We start from the raw sequence: 19,095 nt of genomic DNA, 5'->3' as shown, positions 1-19,095 counted from the left end.
CCTCCTCTCCACAGCCCCCTGAGAAGGAAACAGAAACAATAGGAATCACTTCCCCAGCAGCCTCGGTCCCATGTCCAGAGGGGCATCGAGTTGTTTTCTGGCTGCTGCTGTTCTCCCCAAACCCACCACACCCATGGGCTGCCCTCCCTCGTGACCAGGCTTCCCCACCGCAGGCCCACAGAGGCCAAGCCCTGGCCTTTGCCCCAGCCCTTTGCCCCAGCCCTTCTCTCAGCTGCGTCCCAGCACTCTTCTCGCTCTTGGAGCTCTGCGTCTGTCAGAAGGCTCAGCGCGAGGCCTCCTCCTCCATGGAACATTCCCTGATCTTGGCCTCTGGAATGAATTGGTTCTTCTGGACGCGGCAGCCTCCCGCCTGTCCGGAGCCTTAGCCTCCATTGTATTCCGTCCTGTATTAGAATTGGTTGTTAACACGTGATTCCCGATGATGTTTGCGTAGAGTAGGCGCTGGGTAAGTATTGGGGAGGGGGCAGAAAAGAAGCAGCTCGACTCTCTGTAGGAAGCTTCGCGGTGCATCTAGAGCAGAACTGGTCCCAATTTATTGTTTTATGTCCAAGAAAAATCACAAAACAAAGATCTCTGGAGCGTGCATGGGCCCAGACAGTTCTCTCAGGCAGCCTGCTTCACCAGGAACAAGGAAGAAAGCTGTTAACAAGGTCTCCCTGTGTAATCGGTGACAGCGCTAGAAAGGTCACTGGGAACGGAAGGCGCTCAGCAGCCCCTTGTCCTGAGTGTATAGAAAGTGTGGGGGCAGGGAGGGCGGGACGCTGACCAGACAGTTCAGGGGTCTGGCCATGGGGCTACCCTAGGTCTGATCTCAAAGTGAATGGAGTTTGGCCCGTGTGCTGCCGGATGGCCGGAGGGAGTTGGGGGTAGAGTGCGAGGGGATGAGTTCAGGGAGCTGGAGGCATGGAGCTGTGGACGGGCCATCATGCAGGCCTTGGGCTCCATGACGGGGCTCTCCTTCAGAGAGATATGAGGCATCGCCCTCCGTTTTGAGCAGTCACGGGCAGGACTGACTTCTGTGTTAGCAGTGCCCCATGGGGAGGGACTGTCATCAGCCCATTCCGCTGATGAGGCTGAAGCAGAGAAGGTGAGGATCCCAACCCCCACTCACAGCACTAGGGAACGTGACTCCCCATCCTAGCGGCCCCGCTCCCCGCCATCCCACCCCGCAGTTACGTGTCCATGTCCTGGCTGCTTGCTTGCGTGAGGCCTCACTCCCACCCCTGGAACGTAGGCTCCACGACAGCAGGAACTGTGCGGTGCCTTATGCGACGCCTATAATGTAGCAGGAGTTCAGGGAACTTTTGTGGATGAGCGGTCAGACATCCCAGAGGGCGCGAGCAGGTGTGCTGGGTGATGACTCTGGAAGGCTCAGCACTCGGGGTTTCCTGGGGAATTCCTGGGATGCGAAGCCAGCCTGAGGTCACATATGTGGGGCTCTGCGTGGCACCTCTCCCTACCCCACCAAGGCATATTTCTTGGAGAGTCAGAGAGGGCGCTTGGCTGTGTGCTATCTTTCATTTATCAATGTCTTCCTTCTTTCACAGGCTCAGTCACTCACAGCTGTCCAGCAGGTGTGCCCCGAGCATTATTCTGTGCCTGACACTGGGCTGGGATGGCCCGCTGGTGACCGACATTGAGGTGCCTGACCCTATGGACTTGGGGAGAGGGTGAATGAAGGGGAAACTTCGGATGGGTTCTTCATACAGGGTGAGGGAGAGGTGTTGGGGTCCGTTCCACGGTGAAAAGTCTCCCTGAGCGGCAGTGGGGACAGGGTAGGCCTGGGGTGGGCATTGCTGAAGTGAGGAGGGGAGGCAGAGCCTATAGTGTGGGCCATGAGAGGGAGAGGGCTCCCAGCTGAGAAAGCAAGAGGGACTGGACTTGCCAAGGTCGGGGTAGGGGTGAGGGAAAGAGAGGAATCAATGAATTCTCTCAGATTCTGGCCTGAACAACAGGGAAGGCACCGGCTGGGGGGAGAAGCATAAGAATGCCAAAAGTCTTTGGAGTTCAAGGCCAAGACCGCTGTTTATTTGTTTAGTTGCTACAATGCCTCTTTGCTGAGCCAGAAAATACAATGTGCAAGGCCAGGCCCCAGGGTTTTCTGCAGCAGCCCGGGCATTTCCCGCAACGTTGTTGTCATTTCTACACTGGGACCCGGGGAGTCATGTGACCTGCCCAGTCCCTGACCTTGGCCTCCTGGGGCAGGCAGGGACTCATTGTACACACTCTCCCTGCTGGTATTCCGGAATGTTGGAGGAGAAGTGAAGGGAACAGCTGACTTAAGGTTTGTGGGCCTGACGTTGTGGCCTGTGAATATCACAGGGGATCAACAAAAAACATCACAGCCTCTGAGTATCAGGCAGAGAGTCCGTAAAAGCTGGGAGCACTACCACGCATGGCTACGAGTGCTCTGGTGCTTACACTTTGACCACATCTCTCAGTCAAGTGGGGGCTCTCATTCAAGGGAAGGGGGCAGATCACTGAAACAAGAGAGCCACAGGCCCCGAATGGGCCAAGTCACCAAACCAGGGCTTACTAACCAATCTAATTGCAGTTTCAACCTTCCCCAGACATGTAAGTCTTAACACTCAGTTCGGAATTTCCTGATCAGTGCCAAAGGGAATCTGTCACACGGGTCTTCTCTGTCTCCCAAAGGAAGAGGAAGTAGTCTGAGTGACAAGACCCCCTGCCCTTTCCCCGTGGGAAGGTGGTCTTGATATTGCCTGGGGTAGACCTTTTTCTTAATATAACTCCTTGTCCCGCCCTCTGCGATTCCTATAAAAACCTTCCATTTTGGAGGTGGTACGTAAATACACAATGGAATATTACTCAGCCGTCCAAAGAATGAAATCTTGCCATTTGCAACGACATGGATGGAACTAGAGGGTATTTTGCGAAGTGAAATAACTCAGAGAAAGACAATTATCATATGATCTCACTCATATGTGGACTTTAGGAAACAAAACGAATGTGTGGGAAGGGGAAAAAAAGAGAAGAGAGAGGGAGAGGCAAACCATAAGAGGCTTTACAAATTTTTATTATTTTTTTATTTTTTAAAAGATTTTATTTATCAGAGAGGGAGAGAGGGAAAGCACAACAGGGAAAGCAGCAGGGGGGGGGGAGAAGCAGGCTCCCTGCTGAGCAAGGAGCCCAGTGTGGGACTCATCCCAGGACCCTGGGATGATGACCTGAGATGAGGGAGATGCCCAACTGACCAAGCCACCCAGGCATCCCCCAATTTCTTTTTTTTAAAGATTTATTTAGAGAGAGAGAGAGTGAAGGGAGGGACAGAGAGAGAGAGAGAATCTCAAGCAACTCCTTGCTGAGCCCACAGCCCTACATGGGCCTTGATCCCATGACCCTGAGGTCATGACCTCAGCTGAAACCATAGGTTGGATGCTCAACTGACTGAGCCACCCAGGTGTCCCAAGAGACTCTTAACTATAGGGAACAAAAGGAGGGTTGATGGGGGGTGGGCTAGATGGGTGATGGGTATTAAGGAGGGCACTTGATAGGATGAGCACTGGGTGTTGTACGTAAGTGATGAATCACTAAATTCTACTCCTAAAACCTATATTACACTACATGTTAACTTAACTAGAATTTAAATAAAAATTGGAAAGAAAAAAAGAAAAACAAAAACTTTCCATTTTGTACGCCTCCTCAGACCTCCCCCACCTCCCAACTTGCTAGATGGGAGGCTGCCCGATTCATGAATTGCTTAATAGAGCCAACTAGATGTGAAAATTTATTTGTTGAATTTTGTTTTTTTACAAAGGACAGCGGAGGAATTTCTACTTGTTTTACTTTAACTCTTAGAATCTTGTTTATAAATTAAGGCTTATAAAATCTACTATGGGTTTCATGAGAACTCAAAGAGATAATGGTTAGAAAAACATTCCACTCATGGAAGTCACTTAATGTTTGCTCCAATATGTTTTAAAATTTCCGCCTTGTGGTCTACTCATAGAGTATGTGCGTAAGTTTGATGATTGGCGAAAATATTCTTGTTAACCTTAATCCCTTAGTAACTAATGTTGGAAAATGGATAAAGGGGAAGAGAAGAGGGGTCGATTTTGACGTTTCTCTTCTGCATCCTTATGGGTTTTTAGAATATTCTCATTTTTTAAAAAAGATTATTTATTTGACAGAGAGAGAGAGCGTGCATGCATAAGACAAGGGGGCGAGGGGGTGGGGGATGGCAAGGGCAGAGGGAGAAGCAGGCTCCCCACTGAGCAGGGAGCCCAACACAAGGCCCCATCCCAAGACTCCAGGATCATGACCTGAGCCAAAGGCAGACGCTTCACCGACTGAGCCACCCAGGCATCCCTAGAATGTTCTCATTAATAGTCCTAATGATGCAGGGTTGTTGAGCACAAGGGTCAAGAAAGAATTCTTGAGACGTTTTATGGTGCAGAAAAGTCCTTTTATTATTGCGCGGGGACAGGACGCATGGGCAGAGAGAGCTGTACTGTGATTGTGAGGTGGGACTGATTATATATTTTGAAGTTGGGTGGTAGAGAGAATAGAAGTCTCTAAAGGTATTTCTGTATGTCAAAGAAGGCAGGATCCTGGGCGTCTGGCTATTGTCGAGCTAAGGTTGCTTTTAGTTTCTAGCAAAGCAAGCATTCACATTAAGACAGCTATGAGTTCCTTGAGGAATGTCGCACTGCACGTCTCAGGTATTTATCCACGGGCTGCAAGTTGAAAGGAAATTTAATTTTATCTACATTTCTCTTGCTTTGTTCTCCTTATCGCTAATAATCGGCTAGAAAAGTCCCAGGCTCTAGACTTATGGGCTCCCAGTAGGACACTTGGAATCCACAAGGCTTTCCCCATAGAATATTAAAATCCTGAGGTACATACATCGCTGTAAATATGAATGGGGAAAGTGGGTCCTTTTCTCCTTGTTCTTAAACATTAAAACAAATTGCAAGAACTCTGAACTGGAAGGAAATACCTAGAAGCAGTGTTTTTGGATTAGGAGAAAAAAGCAGGATGTGAGACGGAGTGTCATCATGACGGCTTTTCATTAGGGGAACTAGACAGAAGATGGGCTTTCAAGCCTTAAAAAAATAATTCTTCATCCAGCAAAAGGAAGGAAACAAGGTCTAGATGTGGCATAGGTAAAAACCCTCTCTTCTCCAACTGGGTATCTAACAGAGATTACCCCAAATCTGTTGGGGCATTTCCTGCTTACACAGTTCTCAGTAGCTCTCCTGGTACCACGGTGAGCTCCCCATTCAGAAGTATGGTTTTTGGGGGCCTTTCTCAACAAGGAAGGAATCTTTCTTTTGACTCCAGGCAAAAGTTATTTCTCCTTTCTTTGAATCTCCGTATCACTAGACTACGTCAACTTCCCACAGGGCCTTATTCACTTTTCACCTTATATTTATTTACTTGTAGATTTATTTATACTGTAAAAAAGCAAACAAAAACAAAAAACCCCAAACAATCCCATAGGCCCAAGATGGAGTCACTTATGCCAGGCCAAGTCACCACCCGGAGCCTTTGTACCTAACCTCTTCGCAGTTTTAACCTTTTCCAGAAATGTAGTCTTAGTCAGAAATTTTCTGGTGAGCACCCATCTATAACGTGTCCCTTGGGTTCTCTCCATTGCCATCCCCACCCCAGGAAGAGAAGGTAATCTACCTACGAAACCCCCTGCTGTTCCCCTGAGGGAAGGTGACTTTGCCTGAGGCCCTCCTTTCTTTTGCTAATTGGCCTGTTCTGCTTCCGCCTTTAAAGTCCTACTGTTTTGTACAGCTTCCAGACTAATGTGCTGCCCCGTTCTTGAATCGCCTAATAAAGGCAATTAGATCTTCAAATTTACTAGGTTACATTTTGGTTTTTAACCATATGTATATTCTACCAACCAGATTGTAAGTTCTAGGGGGGGGAACCTCCGGGTTTGTTTTGTCAACGTAGGGAGTCTTGCACGTAATAATGCTCTGTCATAATTCATACGTGTCAGGATTACTCAGTTTGTGGGGGGCAGGCACGACTAGAAACCTAAGTGCAGGGAAGATCGAGAGGCGTAGGGTGGGGCCGGGCATTACTAAATCTGCTTGTCCCCCATTCTGGTTATTGAAGGAGAGACAGAAAGGAAAACGTTTTCACACTGTCAAAGGTCCCAGTGGTTTATCCAAAATAGGAGGGTTTAGGGCACCTGGGTGGCTCAGTTGGTGAGGCACATGATCTCAGGGTCCTGGGATCGAATCGTCGGCAGGCTCCCTGCTCAGCGGGGAGCCTGCTTCTCCCTCTGCCTGCTGCTCCCCCTGGTTTACGCTCACTCTCCCTCTCAAATAAATAAATAAATAAAACAAAACAAAGCAAGAGAGTTTATTTGGTTTTCCATTTGTCGTGAAAAATTTCAAATAATAGCAATTGTGGAGTTTGGTTATGAAGTAGTGTTTTCCACCCAAGAGCATTCCTTCCTCAGAGCTGCTTTGTTAGAAGTTTAAATCTAAAATCAGCCAGGATTCCTTCTGTTAATGTCAACAGCTCTTTCAGCACACCATCCAGATGAAGTTGTTTCCTGTTGTGTTTCGCAGGAGGGTCAAGGATGGGCCCAGAAGGTCTCAGGTTGACCCCCAGCGTTCCTTTCTGTGTGTATAAAGGGTTGAGTTCCGGGTCCCTCCGCAGGATCCGTGAAAACAGACGGCTCTGGCTGCATTTCAACAGACAGAGTGCCGGGTGCGAGGTCTCTGCGACGTGGATGGGATTTCTATAGCAGGATGTGGTGAACCCAGTCTTTTTGATAAATTAGTCGATGCTATCAGCGTTCTGCTTCATTGTCTACTTTGACAAGAACATGAAATAAGGAAAGTTCTAGAGAAAGATGCCCCCCCCCCATTGCCTCATTCTCTCTGAGCCAAGTGCCCCCAGGTTCCTCTGACTTGACGAGCCTCAACCTTGGCCCATCAGGACTTGAACAAGCGGCAGCAGAGTTTGTAACAGGTCAGAGCTACGGCTCTGGGATGACCCTCGCTCCCCTTTAAGTGCCTGCTTGAGGAAACTCAAGGCGGCCAAAAGAATTTGCTGTATGTTCCAGCCAGCACCTGAAGACAGAGCCCCTGGCACGCCTCCGCATTTGTGGGCCCATGGGAGCCTAACTTGATAAGCTCCAGGTAGTGAACTCAGTGGGTTTCCTAGGGATCAAGCCCCTTTCCCACTCTGTTGTGATTTTTCACTTCTCTGACCAGCGCTCTGGCATTCTCTCCTTAACACTCCCACTCACCTCTGTGCAAACTGAAGTTGAGGTCAGTCATGCCCGACTCCTTTCCCTGTTGCAATAGTTGTTACTGACCAAAATCTGTCCTTACCAGTGTCCCTCGGTGTCCGATTTCGTCTAACATCTTTAGCAGTGTAAGTTCAGCTAAGACCATCCAAACAATCCCTTGATTGCTTGGGTATAGAATGGAAGGGGGTCAAAGGGTAGAAACCTCCATGTTGTGGTAGATAGGTTGTGGGGATGTCATGTACAGCATGGCGACTGTAGTCAACACGACCGTATCGTGTATTTGAAAGGTGCTCGGAGAGTACATCTTAAAGGTGTTCATCACAAGAAGGAAAAAAGTTGTGACTATACGAGGTGGTTGTTTTTTAATCTGAGGTGGTTGATGGTAACCTAACTTATTGTGATTTTTCACAATACATACATAAATCATCATGTTGTATACCGTAAATGAGTTCAATCTTGTATGTCAGTTATATCTTAATAGAACTGGGGATAAATGGGAGGGAAGGTACACATTGCTGGTGGGAAATGTAAAAGGGGGCAGCTGTTGTGGGCAACACCTAGACGGTTCCTCAGGACAGTTAAATGTAGAGTGACCATAGGACCCACCAGATTCCACTCCAGCATGTACATATGCAAGAGAATTGAAAACATATGTTCTCCCAAAATGTATACACAAATGTTGATAGCAAGTGATTTATAGCAGCATGATTTATGGACAAAATGTCGTCTATCCGTACAACGGAATATTATTCCTCCCAGGAGGGAAGGAAGGAGTAACACACATGACAACGGACATGGACCCTGAAAACCTTCTGCTAAATGAAGAAAACCAAACCCAGAAGCACGCGTTGTATGATTCCATTAATAGAGGATGTCAAAAACAAAACAAAACAATGAAGAACAACCCAAAACCAGGATGTCCAGAATAGCCAAATCCATGAAGACAGAAAGCAGACTAGTGGTTGCCAGGGAATGGAGAGGGGGGAGGTATGGGACTTCTTTTGTGGTGATGGAAATGTTCTGGAATGAGGTAGAGGTAACGATTGCACAATACAGCAAAGATACTAAAACCCACTGGGCTGCACAATTCAAAATGGCGAGCTTTATGCTATTGAGTTGCATCTTAATTAAAAAAAGAACACGACTGTGCTTGCAACCCAAGAGTTGTAGCATCGATCACACCTGTGCCACTATTTTCTGGTCGTATTTACCAAGATGTTCAAGACTTTCGCAGTCGTGCAATAATAAATACATGGAATGAAAGGCATCCTGGGAAAGAGAGGTTGTTTTGGGGCTAACCACGGGTGAGGAGGTGCTTTGCCTAATCTTTTCTTGGAGCAGGGAGTGGAGAGAGCGAGGTTGGAGGGCAATGGCTTTCTAGGGGCTGGGATTGCGTTTGGAAAGGAAGCCCAAGCAAGGAGATTCTCTTCCCTTCCCAGATGGCTGTATCCTGTTGGAGCCTTCATCCTTCACTCTGACCAGGGAGCATGCTGCTCAGATGAAAAGCAAATCTTCCTACTGCAGCCAAAGAAAACAAACCCAGAGAAAAAGCAACCGAAAACAGAGAGGAGGTAGGACTCTGCATCCTGGCTGATAACATCCACAGAATCCAAGCCACAAAGACACGCGGCCGTGGCCACTGGGGTCCTGGGGGAGCTGGGGGACACCCAGGACCAGACTGGCCAGATGTGAGGAGGGCCCTGGTCCTCAGTGTCAGCGGCCCAACCCCACAGCTTTGCTCTTGCTATCAAAGGGACATCGGTATCCTTCCCGTATACAGGCAGAGGCCAACGAACTCCGCGGGTCATCTCTTTATTTATAAAAGATACACTGAGATTTCGCTGTGCCTGAGATACACAGATGGACCCCCAAGTCCCAGCCGGTGGAAGGCCACCTCACCAGGAGTGATGTGGGAAACAGGCAGAAGGAAATGTGGATAAAATTCGATGTCCGTTTAACCTGCAGCCCAGGGACAAGCCCTCGAGGCAGGCAGAGTATAATGTTCCTCCAGAGAGCTCCCAGGTATCTTCAAGTTAATGCCTTTGCTAGAGGGAAAAGCAACCTTAGTTTGACAATAGCACGGCCTCCTATATCCAGTGAGTTTTCTTCAGCAGATGAAAATCCTTTTGGAACTTCCCTTATCTTTACTCCCCCCCCCCCATATAATCAGTTGCCCCTCACAATTCCGGGACAGGGGGGAGCAGCAGGGAGCAGAAGGCAGCAGCAGCTTTTTCTGCCCACAGGTCCTGTCCCCGTGCCTTAATAAAACCACCATCTAGATGTCTCAAGAATTCTTTCTTGGCTCTGGACCCCCCACCAAACCTCACCTGTGTTCCAGAACATCGGAAGGACGTTTGCGGTGACAGACATCTCAACGTCTTTCTCGTGGCCCCACCATTCCTTGCTCCCTTTTCTACCCATATGTTCTTGGCACCCTGTCTTCATGTGGGGCTTTTCTCTCTCCTCCTCTTCCTCTCCAGGAAGGAAAGTGTGAGGAAACCACCACTGGGGGGTCCTGCCTCTTTCTTGCTGGGTGGGTGTCCTTAGGGGAGGGAGACAAGGGACTCTGAGTGTCTTGGCTAATGCAGGAATAGACACCTTTTCCTATTTTTGACCCAGGAGCACAGTGAGGACCAAATAATTCTGTCTCTGATTCAGGTTTATTGACTGCAAAGCATTATTCACATGTCAGGGGTAATACAGAGTTGGGTCTGCTGCTCCCTTTCTATTTCAAAATACTTGGCCTGCAACTGGCTCTTGGTCCCGAGCCTTCCATGTGTTGGGCCAAGGGAGTTGTGCCTTCGGACTTACTCTGCAGGAAGGAAAGGAGGGCCTCCTTCCACTGCCTGCAGAAGCTGCTCCAGCCGCTTCCTCCCCGCCCTGCTCTCCAAAACCCTGATCACAGCGCCCCCTGGTGGAGGCCCAGCCCCCTGCCCCGGTGGCCGACCCAGAGCAACCCCAAAGACCCAGAGGGGTGGGATGGAATAGAGAGGGCAGGGACCCGGGGATGATGCCTAAAGGGACAGGCTCCAGTCAGGTGCCGCTGACTGCTGTCATGCAGAACACAGACTTCGCATTTCCTGATATTTTGATGTTTCAAGACAAGCTAGAAACTGCCCTATTGAAAAACTAAAACCAAAACCGAAAACCAACTGTTTAAGCCAAAGAAAACAAGCAGTGGGAGAGTTTGGGCTGCAAACCAACAGGAAAGCTTGACTTTTGGGGGAAGAGACCAAACATTGATAACAGTTCATTCCAAAACATAAATGAAGAACAATCTTGGTAATAGAAATATTTTCGATAAAATATAAAAATCTCCACTATGAACATATTTGATGAGGAAAAAAAACCAAACTTATTGACTTGCTCCTGAATTTTCCTATATACTTGCTCGTTACACCGATATTTTTTTTTTACTTCTTATATGAACGAACAGAAACTGGGAGGTTTCAGTAAAAATTATGGGAGGAAAAATACAAAATAGAAAAAATTATTTTCATAAGTTATTTTTTTCTTGCTACTTGGGGGGAAAAATAATTCATCCTAAAGGTACATCCTGAAGCTTCCAGAATACCAATGTCCGTGTGGGTTTATTTGAACTTTTTAGGAAAGAAATTCATATAACATGCACAACTTGCACCATTTGGCCTCATCCCACCTGGTAGCTTCACCTCCCGCTCCTTCCTGGGCCGCTGTGATCCTCATACCAAAGGATTTTCCTCCAAAACCATTCCAGGGCTTTGGGGGAAGTTCTATTTTTTTTTTTTTTTTGAGGTCTTCCTCTCTTTTCTATGTTTTAAAGCTCCTATGTATTCTTCAAAACCCAGATTACATGTTGCCTCCACCCAAACCCAGATTACAGGAGTCTCTGCAAGCCTTCGGAAGCAGAGATGGATCAACACCTCATACGTCTTTTGACAGTGGGAATCTACCCAGAGGCGTGCTGTGTCTGATGAGGCATAAACTTTGAGAACGCGTTACGGGTTAGAAGCTGGTAGGGTAGGTTTGCGGTCTGTTTTGCTCCCCCAGAGCTTGGTACACAGCCAGACTCCTGTAACTAGGATAATTTAAGAACATACTGTAAAAATACTCTTATTTTCGAATTTTTGGAATTTTTTGGAATAAGTATGGATTTTCATGGTTCAGAGTGCGAAAGGGTATAAATGTACATACACGTGAAATTTCCGTCTCTCCCTTGTTTCCAGCCACTCAGTTTCTCTTCTTATCAGTGACTAGTTACTCAGTTTTAAATACCCTCTGGATGAAGCTCACATTCTTTTACACAGTGAAATCCTTCTACACCTGGGCTTGTCTTCCCAGCCCTCTCCCCACGCTTGGCCTTTGCCCTCTCCTTTCCAGCCTGTACTAAATTTAGCTCCTCAGAAAGCCCTGTTCTCTGTCACCCTCTCTCACTGCCCTTTCGTCAGTTAGCAGAATGTCTCTGGTCAGCCTGGCCTCAGCTTCTCTGTCGCAGCAGGGACCCGCTGTCCAGAGGCTCCAGGAGCCCCCACCCGTTCCCACCCCCGGTTCTCCTGATTGCCCCGTTGTTCCTGATGTGTGTTCCTAGCATGCTCCTGGCTCCTGGAGGCCCGACACTCCCTAGTCATTATTAAAGACTAAGGACCAGAGGCTAACACACAGCAGGGCTGGAATGAAAGTTGCTGTCTCCCGGACGACAATCGGCCATTGTCCTCATTCTCGAAAACTCCTGAGCTCTGAGCCTCAGGAAGTTCTGGGACTGGCCTTTGGCAACTGAGGCATCACCTCCCTGGTATCCGTGCCAAACCCCACCTCCAACAATGTGGACGTGTCTCCTCCCGGCAGCCTGTAGGAGGCACCCAGCTCACACACGAGTTACCCCAGGAGCTAGTCGATCCCCCCTTCCACCCTCACTGGGCACTGTTGGTCACACTGCTGTGCACGCTTGTGGGCATGGCGCGATATTTCTTATTATGAATGAGTAAAACAGCGTGGATGTTTTCGTTATCAGTCTCCTGTGAATCTTAGTAGCAGAGGTTAGTGTCCCTGAGCCCAGTCAGCCCACAGACACTGAAAAGCTAGACTTTCTACTTTAAAAGGCCAAAAGGCAGATTCTGAACCAGGATGAATTTGCCTTGATGGATCCTCTCAGTGGGGACTTTATAGATGGACACCCCACTATGTGAGAACATGCCAGTAATAAATGTGGAAATGATAGTATTTTATTTTATTATTTTTTAAAGATTTTATTTATTTATTTGACACACAGAGAAAGAGAGAGGGAGCACAAGCCAGGGGAGCGGCAGGCAGAGGGGAAAGGGAGAAGCCGGCTTCCCGCTGAGGAAGGAGCCCGATGTGGGGCTCGATCCCGGGACCCTGGGATCATGACCTGAGCCGAAGGCAGACGCCTAACGGACTGAGCCACTCAGGTGCCCCTCCCATATGGATTTTTCTTATTTAATAAGACTTTGGATCAAGTCACTTCAGAGATGGTTGGTTTCCTTGTTGTTACTTCTGGTTTCAGGGCCAAGGGTAGTATAAAGATGGACTCACTCAACCCAGGAGTATGATAGCACATTTGTACAGGAACAACCCTGAGGGGGCTTTTTGCAGAAAGGGGTTCTGGGTGTGGTGCCAGCAGGGAAGCGATTGCTAGCATTATCAGTTCCAGACCCTCCTGCCCTTGCTGGGAACAGATAGACGGGATTTCGTATCCCCTCCTCCCTCTCTTCTGCAGCTACAGAACCTCCAACGTGAGCAGCTTGCACACCTTCGAGCCTCTCAAGCCCTTGGCAGATGTGGCTGTGCGGCTGGCCTCTGGTAATGGATGTAAGTCGAAGGGCTGTGCACACTTCCAGGACCACCCAGTATAAAACCTCCCCCACAAGAGCCTCGCTTTTTTGCTCCTTTCACTGACTGGATGGAGAAGTCCTCTGGTGTCTAGGTGAGCAGAGAGCAACAACCCAGAAGGAGCCCGGGTCCTGGAATGCCTGGATGGTCGGGGCTCCGTTGTCGGCTTGCACTGAACTGGAATCTAAGTGAGAAATAAACTTGTACTTTGTTAGACTGTTGAGATTTTGAGGTTGCTACACTATGTTAGCCTATCTGACCCATACGATTTGTTACAGAAGTTCAAGGTCGATTATCATCACACTCTGATAATTTGCACATCTCCCCAGGAGAGAGGTACTGCTGGGTGGCCCTAATTAATATTTCTGTTGGCTGCTGGGGACCCATCATCCTGATGAGGGCCTGGCTGGGCAAGGGCAATATTTGCCTTTTATTTTATTTTATTTTATTTTATTTATTTTATTTTATTTTATTTTATTTTATTTTTAAATATGCTCCTGTCTGAGAAACATGAATAGAATCCAGGCTTAGTTTTCTTTTTTCTTTCTTTTTTTTTTTTTTAAGATTTTATTCATTTATTTGACAGACAGAGAGACAGCCAGCGAGAGAGGGAACACAAGCAGGGGGAGTAGGAGAGGAAGAAGCAGGCTCCCAGCAGAGCAGGGAGCTGACATGGGGCTCGATCCCAGGACCCTGGGATCACACCCCAAGCCGAAGGCAGACACCTAACGACTGAGCCACCCAGGCGCCCCAATATTTGCCTTTTAAATTCTTTTTTTTCTCAGCTTCCTGGGTTGGTACTCTGATCAGTTGTGTTTTATTTGAATATACCAGTGCCTTTAGGCAGAGAGTGATGTGTTATTCATTAAAAAGAGAGATTCTGGGTGGCTCAGTCAGTTAAGCGTCTGCCTAAGGTCATCATGTCAGGGTCCTGGGATCTGCCTGCATTGGGCTCCCTGCACAGGGGGGAGTCTGCTGGTCTCTCTCTCTCTCTCTCTCTGTCTCTTCCCCTGCATGTGCCTGTGCTCTCTCTCTCTCAAATAGATAAAAAAAAATCTTACACACACACACACGCACACACACAGGTCAAGTTACCTGTCCAGTAACTCTTCCTTACTTGAAGTCCCACAAATAACTCACACTCCATGTCTACAACAGACCTCATCATCTTTCTCCCCAGATCGGCTTCTCTTGATTTTTTTTTTTAATCTCAGGGAATGACATGCCCCACCTGTACCCAGACAGCCAGGCAGGAGAACTGGGAGTCATGGCAGACTCCTTCTCTCCCTCAACCTCAGTGTTCCGTCTGTCACCACGTCTTGCTAAGTGTCTCCCCACTGTCTCTCCTGTCCACATCCCCATCTCATCCCCACTGTTACTTCCCCTGATTCAGGATCACTTCGGCCCAAACCAGAGCATCGGCTTCTCATCGACCCACCCTTGGGGTTACTCCTTCTCGGACCGGTCGGTGTTGCCTTCCAACAACCACGTCCGGCCATGTCTCACACCGTTCAGAGTTCCGATGTGTCTCCACACGAAGTTGGGACAAGGAGCATCTGGACTGGGCCCCGCCCAGCTGTCCTGCCTCAGCTCCTGCCGCCTGCTGCGCTGGCCGGTAGGGACGCTCGCTGGCCGGTAGGGACGCTCGCTCGTGAAGCTCAACAGCTGGCAGTCGCCGCATCTTCACGTCCCTTCCGTTCCTCCAAGCGTTGTGTGCGCCTTTGGTCCCGAATCCCCTCTTCTGCCCCCTCTCCCAACCCTCCATGTGTTCAGGCTCAGCTCAAAAGCTCCCTCCTCTGAAGACACCACTGTCCTGAGACACAGCTGTCCACTGCATCTTGTCCACGCCTCCTCTCCGATGTCCTCCTCAGTCTGCCAGGGGCTCCCTAAGCTCCTGGATGGCGGGGCAGCTTCGAAACTTTAAATGGCCGGTGCCAGTCTAGGGCAAATGATCAATACATGTCTGTTGAAGGAACAGATCATTTAATAAGGAACATTTTCCCTGTCTGGGAGCTCCCCTCCAGGGAGGAGGATGGACTTACAGACAACCTCCATCTGACAGCAGGCTCTTGGCTGGGGGCCCGGGGGGGGGGGGCTCTGACCCTCCCTCTTCAAGAGTCTGGAGAGGAAAAGGAATCAGGTACTCCTCATTCACAGCACCATGCTGGAAAAAGAAATGCAAGGCTTGGCCGAGAATGGGCGGTTACTGAACAGGCTAATTCCACTGGTCTGGGATTTCAAACAGGGGCTGTTTGGGGGGTGGGAGCTCAGGTGGTTTTGACTTTCGCTTTTCACAAGGAGCAGTGGAAGGGAGCTGGCCTCTCTGGCTCCTTCCTCCAGCCTCTTCTCACCCTGGAGGGTGGCCCTCTTCTCCAGAGGGTGGCTCATTCATTCAGATTTGGGAGGTGGCCCACTGGTTGCCTTCTTAAGCGTTCCCAGAACAGTGCCACGATTTAAGGAAGGGTTTTTGGAGAAATAAACAACCTCAAACCTGAACGTGCCTAAGAAAATCCCCTGTTCACCGGATAGCCGCGTGAATGGAGCTGGTAAAGATGAACATTAAAGCAGTGAAAACAAATTTTATTCAGCAACTAGTGACAGGAGGGGAAAAGAGCTGAGCTCCAGGCCATTCCTGCAGAGGTGACTGGGCCGGTGAAAGGGACAATGGTGTGCGGGTGGGGAGTGAGTGAAAAACGACAAAAGACAAAACGGTTGGTTGGTCGGTAGCAACGTGGTCAGGCCCGCTGTGCCTGCTAGCCGGCACTCACTGAAGCTAGGATTCCATCCTCCCGCAGAGACGGGGAGACAAGCCCTGGCCCTCCTGGACAATTCGGAGTTGCAGAAGAGCATACACATCTCAGAGGGCCAGAGGAAGGATCCGTAATTGTGAGCTCTGCTGAGCACACGCTCTAGAAGGAGGTCAGGGCCCTATCCCCACATGGTGTGGAGCAAGCAGTGAAGGGTCAGCAGCGAGCTCCCAGGCGGGTGTTTTACTGGGGGAGGGGACTCGGGTCCTCCCGGGGACCTGGCCAGAAGCCACGCCGGCCTTGGGTCTTCTCTTAGTGTAGACGTTTCTTCTGAGAGGGATCTGCCAGAGCAGGTAGGTACTAACCCTCGTGACACCTCCCATTCCGCCGCCCGCGATCCGCTTCCCGGTTCCGTTCGGAGCGCCCGAGCCGGCAGCCGCGGGGCCGCGTCGGAATCGGGGCATAGGGAGAGCGGGGGGTGTGGGCGGCGGAGGGGTGCTCCTGCTTCCGCATGGGGCACTGTGGCCGCGCAGGCAGGGGGCGCCGGCGCGGTGCTGCTGACCTATCCGGAGAAAGTGGGCGGCGAGGGGGCGGCGGGCCCGGGCCTCTTCGCCCCACATCCGGTTACGCGCGGCCGACGGCGATCCGCGCGTGCGCGGCAGGGAGGGCAGGGCTGCGGCGGGGGGGGGGCCGGGCTGCAGGGAGCGCAGGGCCGCCACGAGCCGCCGCGCCTCTTCCCGCCCGCCGCGAGCCTTAAGCGCCCCCGCGCCCCCAGCCGCCCCGGCCGCAGTCGCCGCCGCCCGCTCCCCGCCGACTCGGCCATGGGCACCGCCGCCTCGTCGGCTCTGGGCCGCCTCGGCCTCCCCGCGCCGCGCCTCCCCGCGGCGTCCCGGCCCGCCTGGCTCGGGGTGGCCGCGCTGGGACTGGCCGCCGTGGCGCTGGGGACGGTCGCCTGGCGCCGCGCGCGGTCCAGGCGGCGCCGGCGGCTGCAGCAGGTGGGCACCGTGGCGCAGCTCTGGATCTACCCGGTCAAGTCGTGCAAGGGGGTGCCGGTGAGCGCGGCCGAGTGCACGGCCTTGGGGCTGCGCAGCGGCCACCTGCGGGACAGGTAGGGCCGGGCCGGGCGGGGTGCGCGGCACCTGCCGGGGACGGGGTGGGGTGGGGGCCGCTCGCGGGAAGGAGCCCCCAGGTTTGCCTCTTGCGTTTCCTGGGCTGCTGGTCGGACGCTTTGCCTTTGATCCTTTAGCTGGGAAGGTCAATTCATGTCTGGTTCCGATTTGGAAAGGTACGTAGGGGCAGACCCCTGCCCCTCTCTAGATGAGAAGTTCCTCTGTAGAAGGATGGGGTCTGACCTGGTCATCTCCCAAGTCTCCTGCTAGTTCTAAACTTTCTGATTCTTAGTCCACTGTACAGTAGTAGAAAATAAAATGCTGTGAGCACACGTGGGCAGACAGCGGCAACGCTGAAACCAAGACTCTGTTCAAGGACACTGGCTTTGGTCTTGCTGGAGTTTGCTCCTCCCATGTCGTCATTCCTGGAGCAGGTGCCTGGGAGACCCAGGAGGTGGAGAGACTTGATCCACTTTCATAAGTAATGAACAGAGTGAAGTTTTGTGTTGTAATATTTGCCGTTAAGAGAATAGTGTGTCCCGTCTCCCCAGAGGCAAAGTGGTCCTTAATGAAGAAGAACTCAGGGTAAAGGATCTACCCACGTAAGGCCTGGCATATGGAAATTCCACTCCCTAAGAAAAGAAAAGAAAAAAAAGAAAAGAAAAGAAAAGAAAAGGTGTTCTGTCATTTAACTCATCCCAAAGGTGAGGCCACAGACACCTGCTCACTCTTAAGAATCATGCAGCTGGATATCTGGAAGGTTCACTTGATGGTGAACAATGCAACACTCTAGAAAGAGTGAACAAGGAAGGGCAGAATCCCCTTCTTTGGTTCGTTAGGGTTAAAATGCCTTCCTATCAGGCTGGGGTGGTTTTGTTGTGGTCCTCTGGACGTTTGCAAGTTGGTCATTCAAAGAATCTTCTAGCAGAGACTATCTGCTGCTCTGAGTTTGCTCCAGGATACGTGTATTCACTCTTCTCAGCTGTCTTCTTTAAAAAATGTGGACTCTGGGGCGCCTGGGTGGCACAGCGGTTAAGCGTCTGCCTTCGGCTCAGGGCGTGATCCCGGCGTTATGGGATCGAGCCCCACATCAGGCTCCTCCACTATGAGCCTGCTTCTTCCTCTCCCACTCCCCCTGCTGTGTTCCCTCTCTCGCTGGCTGTCTCTATCTCTATCTCTGTCAAATAAATAAATAAATAAAAATAAAAATAAATAAAAAATAAAAAATGTGGACTCTCACGGCTTTGAAAAACTTCAACTTGTTTAGAGAAATGTTGTGTATGCAGACCATATAACTCTTGGGGGTTTTCCGTCCTCCTCCACTCCAGATTTCTCATCCTGGAGAGATTTTTATGTTTTGTTTTTGTTTTCAGTAATTTCTACCCCCAACGTGGGGCTAGAACTCAGGACCCTGACATCAAGAGCGCCATGCTCTATAATGGAGCCAGCCAGGCACTCCTAATCCTGGAGAGGGTTTTATTATTTACTTATCTATCTATCTATCTCTATACTTTATTCACATTTTCTGGGTTTTCCACTAATGTCCTTCTTTTTCTACCCTAAGATCCCAACCAGGATACATTTATAATTCCATTTGGATGTCGTGACTCCTTGGGCTTCTCTAGACTGTAGTAATTTCTCAAGCTTTTATCGTTATTTGTTGACCTTGAGAATTTGGAGGAATCCTGAGTGGGCATTTTGTAGAGTGTCCTTCAGTTTGGGTTTGTCTGATGTTTGCCTTATGGTTGACAGGGAGTATGGAGTTTTAGGAGGAAGAGCACAGAAGTAAAGTTCCATTCTCCTGGTAGCATATCAAGGGTACATAACTTACCAACAAAACTTTTTTTTAAAGTTTTTATTTAAATTCCAGTTAACATACAGTGCAATATTAGTTTAAGATGTACAATATAGTGATTCAACACTTCCCTACGGACATCCATGCTCATCGCGACAGGTGCCCTCCTTAATCCCCATCACCTATTTAACCCATCCTCCCACCTCCCTCCCCTCTGGTGACCATCAGTTTGTTCTCTATAGTTAAGAGTCTGTTTCTTGGGGGCGCCTGGGTGGCTTGGTCAGTTAGGTGTCTGCCTTCAGCTCAGGTCAGGATCCTGGGGTCCTGGGATCCAGCCCCGCATCGGGCTCC

At 49.9% G+C, this 19,095-nt stretch overlaps 1 protein-coding gene and 1 long non-coding RNA gene across 9 annotated transcripts in view; both read left to right on the top strand.

Annotated features, from left to right (window-relative positions):
• The first annotated feature begins 220 nt into the window (after positions 1–220).
• On the top strand, positions 221–9,758 carry LOC123800171 (uncharacterized). Of its 2 annotated transcripts, XR_015721876.1 has the most exons (4): positions 221–466; positions 1,569–1,662; positions 8,704–8,835; positions 9,508–9,758. It is a non-coding gene; the product is annotated as an uncharacterized LOC123800171 (long non-coding RNA). The 2 variants fall into 2 exon arrangements; XR_006781850.2 differs by lacking the exon at positions 9,508–9,758 and having other exon boundaries at positions 8,704–9,501.
• A 6,759-nt stretch (positions 9,759–16,517) lies between these two features.
• Positions 16,518–19,095, top strand: part of LOC123800122 (mitochondrial amidoxime reducing component 2) — a 33,720-nt gene continuing 31,142 nt past the window's right edge. For 3 of the 7 annotated variants that reach the window (XR_015721871.1, XR_015721870.1, XR_015721872.1), the window contains exon 1: positions 16,518–16,948. Coding sequence is in view for 2 of the 7 variants with exons in the window: in XM_045809643.2 (XP_045665599.2) it covers positions 16,662–16,948 (287 nt within the window). In the remaining 5 variants the exon portion in view is untranslated. The remainder of the gene's footprint in view (positions 16,949–19,095) is intronic. The other 4 variants (XR_015721869.1, XR_015721868.1, XM_045809643.2 and 1 more) reach the window with 2 other exon arrangements.

Source organism: Ursus americanus, chromosome 2 (genome assembly GCF_024610735.1).
Source record: "Ursus americanus isolate L20-20 chromosome 2, mUrsAme1.1.p, whole genome shotgun sequence".
NCBI classification, from domain to species: domain Eukaryota; kingdom Metazoa; phylum Chordata; class Mammalia; order Carnivora; family Ursidae; genus Ursus; species Ursus americanus.
The sequence above is the reverse complement of the archived record's forward strand: the minus strand, read 5'-3'. Positions and strand labels throughout refer to the sequence as shown.